This window comes from Sinocyclocheilus anshuiensis, unplaced genomic scaffold, assembly GCF_001515605.1.
Source record: "Sinocyclocheilus anshuiensis isolate Anshui unplaced genomic scaffold, SAMN03320099.WGS_v1.1 scaffold1287, whole genome shotgun sequence".
NCBI lineage: Eukaryota > Metazoa > Chordata > Actinopteri > Cypriniformes > Cyprinidae > Sinocyclocheilus > Sinocyclocheilus anshuiensis.
This window is the reverse complement of record NW_015539958.1, coordinates 453,089-464,316: the sequence shown is the minus strand read 5'-3', so window position 1 is coordinate 464,316 and position 11,228 is coordinate 453,089. Positions and strand designations below refer to the sequence as shown.

General features: G+C 36.3%; 1 protein-coding gene across 1 annotated transcript in view; it reads left to right on the top strand.

The window, feature by feature from the left end:
* LOC107687007 (zinc finger protein 385D-like) overlaps nt 1-11,228 on the top strand; it is an 88,790-nt gene that overhangs the window by 61,243 nt on the left and 16,319 nt on the right. Inside the window, exons 3-4 of the mRNA XM_016484146.1 lie at nt 6,690-6,832; nt 8,891-9,001. Of these exons, the coding sequence (XP_016339632.1) occupies nt 6,690-6,832; nt 8,891-9,001 (254 nt within the window). The remainder of the gene's footprint in view (nt 1-6,689; nt 6,833-8,890; nt 9,002-11,228) is intronic.

Below are 11,228 nucleotides of genomic sequence, written 5' to 3'. Positions count from 1 at the left end.
GAGAGCACCTGACTGCAGATTATTTTATTTATTTATTTAGGCTTCTTTTTTTTTTTTAAGAAGGAGGCATCAGACAGGCCTGAGGAATGGAAAGATGCACACAGGGATGCTTCCTGTCATGTAGCGTTAGGGCTCATGTTCCTTCACTGTATCCAATAGTCGATCCCCTGATAACAGCAAACAAGATTTACAGCCCCTCACACTTAATTAACTATTAAGCCCACTTTATTTCTCTATTTGTATTTCTTCAGCTACAGTATGTTAAACATTCATCCCTCTTTCATTATGTATCCCACTACATCTTTAGTCTATGCTTTAGTGGTTGACTGATATGAGTGTTTTAGGATGGTTAATGGCTGATATAATGCAAATATATACATAATATATTAAGTCAATGCTTATTTATGTAACACTTTTTAATGCAGCAGAAGTTGACTCGAAGTACTGTTCAATATAAAAAACAAACAATCAAAATAGTAAGATGAGGAAATAAATGTCAAAACACAAATTGCTAAAATAAATGTAAGATTTTCTACTGTTCAAATGTTTGGAGTCAGTAAAATTTTTTGCATATATTTTATTTTTTTTAAATACAGTAAAAACGTAGTGTTATAAAACATTGCAATTTGAAATAACTGTTTCTATTTTAATATATTTTAAAATGTCATTTATTAGTAATTTATAGTATTTTATTCCTGTGATCAAAGCTTTTTCAGCATCATTACTCCAGACTAGAGGTCTACAAGCCCGTCGGGTCCCGCTGAGGCGCTGAGTCCATTCGGGCCAGGCTCAGGCCAATTTTTTTTTTTACAGATCGGGCTCGGGTCAGACTCGAGCTCATTCAGCTTCTCTCCTTTTATTGTGCCCATATACGCGCAGAGCACACATAGGCTAATGTATGAAATATTGTTATATTGATTATATTATAAATATTATACATCGCCACAATATGCAACGCATATACGCACACATTAGCATACAGGTGACAGTTGACCATGCAGAGCATCAGGGAGACGTTGGCGCGTGGAGAGTTACTTTTTAGTAGTTCCCAATGCTTCGGGAAAAGCTGCATTTTGGAAGAGTTTTGATTTGATTACCACGGCAAACAGTGAGCCAATTGGTCATGTGCAGTGCAGAATCACAGCAGTGCACATAACAGCAAAAAACGCACGCAATAGGCTAAAGTGTGCCGCAAAGCCCCAGCAAAAGTAATTACCATGAATGTGTCGGGGGGAAATAGTAAGGAGATATTTGAATTATTTATTAATAAATTAGTGTTTTCCGTGTCCGTGTCGCAAAGATAAAGATGACGATCCTGACTCGCCATCTCTTCATTAGACGCACCTTTAGAGAGAAGTGCATCTTTATGGATTTTATAATGAAAGAGTTTCAGAGAATCTGAGGGTGCAAAAAAATCGAGAGAAAATCGCCTTTAAAGTTGTCCAAATGAAGTGCTTAGCAATGCATATTACTAATCAAAAATTAAGTTTTAATATATTTATAGTAGGAAATTTACAAAATATCTTCATGGAAAATGATCTTTACTTAATATCCTAATGATTTTGACATAAAAGAAAAATCAATCATTTTCACCCATACAATGTATTTTTGGCTATTGCTACAAATATACCCCAGCGACTTAAGACTGGTTTTGTGGTCCAGGGTCACATTTGCCTAGCAGCCAATAATTACAATATCTAAATGGAAATTATTGACACATAAATATCTTAGATGCTATATTGGTCTGCCACTAATATACTTTGTCATCAGCGATTTAGACAGCCACCAAGATATTATGCAAATGTGGCTCTTTATCAAATAGCACTATCTTGTAAACATCTGAACAGTTCCTCAGGACCACCACTGAAGAGCCAAACATCAGCAGATCTCTGGCCCCGCACCATCTGAGCTGGTTCTGCTGGACTGACCAGATCCAAGCTGAATTTTTGCGTGCTTATTAAAGGGCTCCAGTGCAATCTGAGACACACACACTGCCGTTAAATACTATGCGCTCGTCTCAACAGCACAGAAGGCAGCTCTCTCTTTGTCACATTCTCTCACATCACGGACACATACAAATAGGCAAGCACAAATAAAATGAGATATACATGTGCATACACGCAAACACACACGCACATGCCTGTCACCTTCGGTTTCATCTCAAGATGGACTCAGGCAGGGTTTGTTTGTGAGTTTGTGTGACACTGAGCTTAGTTCGTGTGTGCGGTACATGCTGTAGGCTTGTGGGTTATGTAAATGAAAAGAAGGATGTCGGCAATGCCTTTATCCAAACTCCGAAAAACGCACACACTCGTACACACTTTCACATGTAAACATATTAAAAAACATGTGCAGTGGGGTCCAAAAGCCACATTTGAAATTCTGGGATTCAACATTTAAACCTGGAAATAAACAAAAAATTGTAAGATTTCGAGGAATAAAAAAAAAAAGTGTTTTAATGTAAAATGAAACAAGCATATTTCAGATTTTGCACTATTTCTGTGTCAATAATTAAAGTACATTTTTGACATTGATCAAGTGACGCTTTACAGACAGTCAGATGTTTTTGCTTTTATTGAAGCTCAAGATGCTCCTTGGATCATCTCAACTCATGTTGGAGAACATGATCATCAGATTTGACACAAATATGTGGAGTTCATGCAGTTCAAGTGCAGGATCCCACTGTATACAATATCTAGATTTGGAGTCAGTAAGACTTTTTAAAGAAGAATTTAATACTTTGTATTCATTTTATATATATATACATGTAATATTAATTAAAATTTCCACAAAAATATAGGCAGCACATTGTAAATCCCCATTGATAATCATTAGAAATGGCTGCTGAAAATTCAGCTTTGCCATCACAGGAATAAATTACATTTTAACATTATATTAAAATAGAAATCATCATTTTAAATGTTAAATTTACTGTATTTTTGATTAAATAAATGCAGGCTTAGGGAGCATGAAAGAATTATTTCAAAAACCTTAACGGCCCCAAACTTTTGAACAGTAGTCTATGCACAAGCATTTATGTTCAAATATATATAATTGATGTGTGAGGGTGTGAGTGTTGAAACAAAAGAGCAAATGAGGAAGGAATATGTGATGTGACATAGAAACACAGTGAGATATGCCAACTGGACGCTGCACTGATTTTGTGGCTATGTTTGAGAGGAAGAGAGAGAGATGGAGGGAGGGAGATAGACAGAGAAGCAAGAGCAGCGGATTCTGCTAATTGCAGCTCTCTGGAAATCATAATTATGCCTTTCAAATGTTGTCAGGAAAGAGAGAGGAAAAAAAATATCTCGTCTTTCTTTTTGCTCAGTGGTTTGTGGTCCACTACATTCAAACACCAGCATACACTGGCGGCACCATCTAAATTCAAAGCTTTATCTGTTTGAGGCCAAGAGCATATGTGAGACGTTCATTGTGTGGACGTGTGTGTATCTGGCTGAATATTGCATGCGTATAACCACTTGAAAAATAAGTCTACCTTTTCAGGGCGTGCTGGTCATTTATTTTGAGCTCCATTGAGTTAGACAGATTACACACTGTCATGCAGACATGTCTTTAGAACATGAATGAGGTTGCATGAGGCTCTAGGACTGAAGCATCCTGCTTTGTGTGTATGTTTTAAAGAAGTAGGAAATTAACTTTATTTGCCCTCATATCGTTCCAAACCCATTGGACTTTTTTATCTTGTGTGAAACAAAATGGGATGATAGGCAGGCTTTTTTCTGTGCAATGAAAGTGCAAAAATGGCTTGTAGTCTGTAGAACTTGGTATCATCGATATTCGAATACAAGTTTAAGCAGTTTTTCACTGATAATCTGTTTTCTCTGGTAATTCAGTGATCAGTTGTGATTTACGCAAGAAACAATGACATTTGGCTTCAGTGACATCAGACCAGTGTTATTTCAGTATTATTTATTTATATACTATTATAGTATGCATAATAGTATACAGTATACTAAGTTCATTCATATTTTGAATTGGCATTTATTTTTTACATTTTAAATAATTGTAATTATTAGTTTAAGTTTAAGTAATTTTGTTACGTGCTTTTGTAATTTGTATTATTTTTATTAAACATTTCCATGTAGATTTATTTTTGAGTTTTAGCAATTTTAGTACTTAAACATTTATTTTAAGTTTGCTTTTTTAATAAGTATTATATATATAATATTTATATTTTATTTATTTCAGCTTTATTTACATTTTTAATAGTTTTTATATAATAATAACAATGCTGCTCTAACGTGCATTTTTTTATATGTGTGAACATGAATGAAATTTAAGAGCAGACAAGATAAATTTTAAATTTTGAACTTTTTTACACAAAATTTTAGTATGGCTTCAGGAGACTATAGTCACTACTGGCCACTATTCACTTTTCATTGTATGAAAAACAACAGCATGAACGTGTGTGTGTGTGTGTATGATGAGGTGCTGGCTGTGTGTTTACTCGCTCTAATAAATTGTCAGGGCTATGATTAATGTTGCACTTCTGTGGTTGAAAGCTTCAGTACTCTCTCTCTCTCTTTCACACATACACACAGAAATGTGACAGTTTGACAGAATTAAATGACTGATATCAGGCCTCCGTGGAGTGTGTGTGTGTGTGTGTGTACACGATACTGATTGATCTTTGTGGTAGGGTAAGTATCTATACATTCCTAGATTTCAGATTCAGCCAACTGGAAAATGAGAAACCTCTACATCCCTGCTCCATTAGAAACATGATATCCCTGTAGACACACACACACCCCATTAAAAATCCCATATCCCATGGTGTCCATTTCTTTGAGTGAGACACAGCCAATGTGGTCCAGTCCACACCCGTTTAGTCGGATTAAGAGTATGTGTGTGTTTATGTGTATTATTAATGTGATCAATGCTTTTTTCTCAATGTATTTATCATTATTTATCCTTAAACACTTGTGTGGTTGTAGAAAAATCTGAAGAGCAATACGACAAACAAAGCTAATAATAATAATATTCCTAAAATATAATGTAGCAATCTTGCTTTGTCAGAATCTGTTTCTATATTGTTTGTTAATATGTCCATGTTTTAGCTGTTTTTTTAGCGTGTTTAAGTGTATTAAAGTGTTTTCTAGTCTCAGCCTCAGACGTCACGCCCACAGAACGTTGGCTAAACGTCTGATGCATATGGCACACAAAAATGGAAACACTTCAGGAGTTTTGAAGTCGTCATCGGATTGGTTGAATTATACAGGATTTCCGGGAGACGTGCGTGTCACGTTCTATAACGTTCCGCCTGGAAACAAAGATGGCGTGACGCCAAACCCCCTCACGAAAGAAGAAAGCCGTCGTGTTTACAACTGTGACGACGAGCGCTTATCAGGATCAACTAAACGCTGAATTTTCAAAAGTATGTGAAATGTTAAAATTCGCGGCACAGAATCTTTAAAAATACATCCGAGAGTTTTACACGGTCTGTTATTGTGGTGACATTTCCACGCCCCGAAACGTGACACTGAAACAAAACGAACTGTGATTGGTTGTTGGACATGTCTGTTAAACGGCCTCATGGGTGGACCTTGGCCAATAAAAGCCAGGGGTGTGAAGTAACGAATTACAAATATTCACGTTACAGTAGTGAATTACAGAATGTACAACGTTTTTAAAATGTATAAATTGCGGTGTACAGCGTTTATTATGAGGGGGAAGAATCCGCAGCTCAGTACTCATGAGTACTTTTAAATAGGCTACTCTTTTACTCTTACTCAAGTAGTTTTACTCTACTCACACTACATTTTTTGGAAGGTAATGGTACTTTTACTTGAGTATATTTTTTGATAAAAAGCTGCCATGGATTCCAGACCTTCAGCCATCAGTCTGAAGGTCTGGCTACGCGAGACTAAGTGTTTTCATCTGAAGTGTTGGGATGATATTCACTGTAAAAGTGCAAAAAATGTTGCAGAGTAGGCATCTAAAATGCACTTTCATATTAATTATATAAATTTTAACCTACAGTCTCAATGCTGAAAAGAAAAGGTTGATAGACATGTTTTTGTCAACTATCCATTCGTCATGTACTACATTTGTAAAGAGTGTTATTTGTAGGGGTGAATTCAGGTTAGTTATATAATTAGATTTTTTTTTTTTTTTTTTAAATCATGTGAAAGTCAGTAGTGAATATACTTTGTTATGAATTTACTTGCATTCTCTTTGTGAATTTTTAAAACCGTAACAATCATGAACAAATTGAAATGTATTGTTCAAAAGTGAAAAATACATCAAATTAAATGATAAAATTAAATTATATGAACTTGATACACTTTAAAAAAATCACATGAGATCCTCTTGGGCTGATTGGTTTTGATACACTTTAAAAAAATCACATGAGATCCTCTTGGGCTGATTGTTTTTTTTTGTTTGTTTTTTTTTCATGCAATGTTAACAATTAATTCTGAATAGATAGAACAATAATTGTAATCAGATCATTCAATGTGTTATTGTGTCAGAAGAATAATGATGATTTAAAACTCATTAGATCCTGGTTAACTGAACTGTGACTGACTGTTATTAAATTTCCCCTTTCTCTTCATTGATCATTGTGTTTGTGCCCTAATTGCTTGATTTAAATACTCTCCTGCCCTTGGTCTGAACAGTGGTGATTTTCTCTTATATGTGTTGGTTATTGTTGTTGCTCTTCTCAGGTATGGCTGCTCAGGGGAGCCCCCTGCTGGCCTCATTACCGGTGCAGGGTCGCCCGCTGCAGACCCCTCTGGACCTGAAACACTTCCTGCCCTTCCGGCTCAGTGGCTCCTCCCCTCTCAGCCTGTTCCCCAACTTCAACACTGTGAGTTAATCAACTCTCTTGGTTTTATTTTCTAAACCTCACCTTCCCAAATGTGTCATCATTTAAAGTGAACTCAGAACATTTTAAAGGCATCGCGTTGGGTCCCAAATGTCATCTCTAAATGTCAGGAACGGTTCAGCAGACTGCAGGGTATTTTTAAAAGTGCAGAGTGTTTGCAAAAAGGGCTGTTAAACAGAGGTGTATTGTGTTAGATAGTAATTTTAGATTTAAGACTCGAGCAGTGGCTCAGATTAGGATCTAGATTTAGTTTCAGACTCTCTGAGCACAGTTTTGGAGACAGATTGTGTGTAACAGGGTTCTCTTCTGATATCTGCATTCTGGACGGACACACTCCATGTGTTATATTCATGAGTACAATGTTGGTTAAAAACATTTAATATTTTAAAAGACTAAAAATAATATATCTTAGACACCAATGGCACATCTTTATCGCATATATGGGCTGTTAATATATAGTCAGGTACGGGTTCTCTTTTTGATCAGATCAGTCTGTGTGTGTGTGTGTGTGTGTGTGTACTAGAGTGATAAATGCACCTGTCTCTACAGCAAAGTAGCTGTCAGTGACCTCTCTCCTCTCTTATCCTCCACTGCTTTCCTGTGCTTTCCTTACTGCTCCTCTCCTCTTCTCTTTACTGCTGCTTTAGTATTCTCATCTCTTCTCTGTTCTTCTTGTTTCTGCTCTTGTAGTCTCCTCTGCTCAGTTTTCTCTCTCCTTTTCTCTTTACTACTTCTTTTGTCTTATTTTTTCTATTTTCTGTTCTTGTGTCATGTCATTTCTTTACAGCTGCTTTTTCTCACCTCATCTCATCTTGTATTGTCTCCCTATTGATTCATGACTTTTCATCTCATTATGTGTCATCTCTTGTCTCATCATCTGATGGTTTTGTCCTCTCTCTGTCTCCTCTCTTCTCTTTGAATCTTGTGTTGTCTCATCTCGTCTTTTATTTTCTTCTCTCTCTTTGTTTTTACTGCTTCTCTCATCTTGTATTGTCTTCTTATTGGCTCTTTACTTTTCATCTCATGATGTGTTGTCTCTTGTCTCATCTTCTGATGGTTTTGTCTTCTCTCCACATCTCGTCTCTTCTTATCTTATGTTGCTTAATTTCATTTTGTCTGTTCTCTTCTCTTTTCTTCTCACTTCTTCTCTTGAGTTTACTGCTTTGCTTATTGTCTCATCATTTTTCTTCTTGTCTCTCTTCGTCTCTTCTTTCTTCTCTTTTGATTTTACTGCTAGACCTTTCATCTTGGCTCATTTCTTCTCATCTTTTCTTATCTCTTCTCATTTTTATTGTTCTACTCTTCATCTTATCCCTTCTCTTGATTTTACAGCTTTGCGTCTCATCCTTCTCTTCTTGTTTCTTCTTGATCCTTCTCATCTTTTGTTTTCACTGCTCCTTCTCGTCTCATCTCTTCTCTTCTCATCTCTTTATTGTATCTTTTGTCTTGTCATTATTTCTCTGCTCATCTCATCTCATGTATTCTCCTCGTCTTTTGTCATCTGTTCTCATCTCATCTTTTTACTGTTGCTTTTGTTTTCTGCTCTGCTCATCTTATCTCATCTTTTCTCCTCTCTTCTCTCATCTCTTCACTATGGTGTCATCTCTTGTCTCATCTCATCTCACATCTCCTTCATTCCTGCATTAATATCATGCTCCACCATCTCCTGACCCTCTCCAGTACTCAAGAGTCAACAATGCGGCTTCATCAGACACACACACACACACACATTGACCTGGGCAGTGTCCCAGCCGCTCAGGGATGGCTGCGGATGAACAACAAGAACATTCTTGAGGCTCTAAAACAAATAGACGTGCGAACCAGCTGCAGAGTCATTGTGATGTGGTGTGTGTTCCCATGGCGAGGGGTGTCAAGGGAAAGTCCCTTGGCCCCGGGCGTCAGGTTCAGGGTTGCCACTGGGATAGAAGGAATGTGTTTGAATCAGCAGAGAGTGAGTCTGTTGATTCAAAGTAAGTGATTTGTATAATTGTTTTTTTTTTTTCAGTCCATTTTAACTTCATTTTCTCACCCCTCCCTCAGATGGACCCGGTGCAGAAGGCTGTGATAAACCATACGTTTGGTGTTCCTCAGTCCCTGAAGAAAAAACAGGTCATCTCATGCAATATCTGCCACCTGCGCTTCAACTCCACGGTTAGTGTGTAGTTTGTGTGTGTGTGTGTTTTACCCTCTGCAGTTGTGATGACAGACAGCAAACATCACACTGGATGGGTAAAAGCTGTTTCATCCCTTATAGCATTTGTCTGTTTTCTTTCTTTCTTTCTTTGGTTTTCTCACTTTGTCTTTGATAATGTGAAATTATCAGTCCCTCTAACTATAGTCCCTCTAATGATCTAACCCTCTCTCTTGCTGTCTCTTTCTTTCTCTCTCACTCACTCTCACACACACACACACACACGCACATTTAACTAGTTAAATGGTACTTTTCATTGACTTCTATTTTATTATTATAATTACTGCAGACTTACTGTAACCCAATCACTATCAAGCAATAATAAGGTACTATATTGAATACAGTATAGCAAAGCCTTAAGTCTCTCATTGCTTACATAAAATTGGTGCTGCATAAAATAAAGGACAGACATTTTCATTAAAAAATTGTATTGAAATAATGTTCACCCCAAAATGAAAATTCTGTCATTATTTGTACTTCTGTGTTGTTCCCAACCCATATGCTGTTATTTTTCCATTGAGCACAAAATCATTTTTGAGGAATCTTCATGCAGTTATTTTGCATACAACAACATTTCATAGTGACCACGGCTGTTCAGCACCAAATAGCACTATAAAAGTGGTTACTATGACTCGTGCACTACATTTTGAGTCATATGATAGCTTTGTGTGAAAAACTGACCAAAATGTAGGTCACTGAAAATCTTCCCATCTGCTGCAACTCATTCACATTTAGTTGTAACACACAAGACACCTTTATTGGATCTCAAGATTTATCCCCATGAACTTTCAGAGGTTCAGGTTAATAGTACATAATGACCAAAATTTCAGCCTGTTCCTCAATCAAAGCTATTGTATTAGTTAGGAAGACTTGAAATATACGGTGTAAAAAGAACTACTTTCATGGTTATTGTTTGGTGAGAAAAAATAGTTTGAACTGTCAAAATCACCTGCCCCTCATCCCTTATCCATTTTTTTTTTGTGTGTCCCACATCAAACAAAAAATTTATATGGGTTTAGAGTATGGCTTTTTATGTATCTTTATGTATGTATGTAAATAACTTGATCCGGGCAGCTTTAACAGTCTTTGTTGTTTCTGGCAAGTCCAGTGCTGTGTTGGACAGCGGGTTTGAGTGGAGAGAAGATCCTCGCAACTGAGATGATGTGCATGAAAAATGAAAGCATGCTTATCTCCATTGCTAGATTCATGCTGCTTGTGTTGTCATAAAGAGTTATGTCCCACTCACTTACAGTGTCTGTCAGCCTCTGGGCGACACTTGATCAATTTCAGGGTGGTTTGCAAGAATTTCGATGACTATTTTCATTTTTTGGGGTACTGTTTTGTCACTGTTGTTTCACTTTTAAGTGTGACATGTGGCTCACATCAATATTTTAGCCATGAAAATGAACCTGTGCACCTAATCATTGTATATTTGTGTTTCTGACAAGCTGTGGAAAAATATTGAATTGGGACATCATTTGTAGTTCTGTTGTTCGGTTTTCACTGCTGTTAAGGGCATTTTTAGCCCAGATATATTCTGAGAGAGAAACCCAACAGCGTTTGCTCAGTTAGACGTCTGAAAGTCTATCAATTGCTCATTAGTTTCCCACTGCTTGTGGTTTACCATACAACACTCATATCTCTGTCTGTCTCTCTATCTTTTGGTTTCTCTGTTAGCCTGTCTGTCTCTTGTCTCATTTTACTCTCTCTATTCTAACTTTCTCTACAGATTTGATTTATTAGATGGTAGAAATATTAAATAGCTGGTTGAAACTGTGTGTGTGTGTGTGTAGTGAAAGATTATTACAATTTCACAATGAAAAAAAAATACAATTTCACAAAACTGTTCTCTATTGTTACATAAAATGTAATTTATTCCTGTGATGCCAAGCTGAATTTTCAGCATCATTACTCGTCTTCAGTTCAGTGTCACATGATCCTTCAGAAATATTTCTAATTTGCAGATTTGCTGCTCAAGAAACATTTCTTATCAATGTTGAAAATGCTGCTTAACATTTTTTGTGGAAACTGTGATGATTGTTTTCAACATTCTTTGACCAGTAAAAAGATCAAAAGAATAGCATTTATTTGAAATGTACATATTTTTTTGTAACATTTAATTTTTGAACGGTAGTGTGTGTATATATATATATATATATATATATATATATATATATATATATAGAG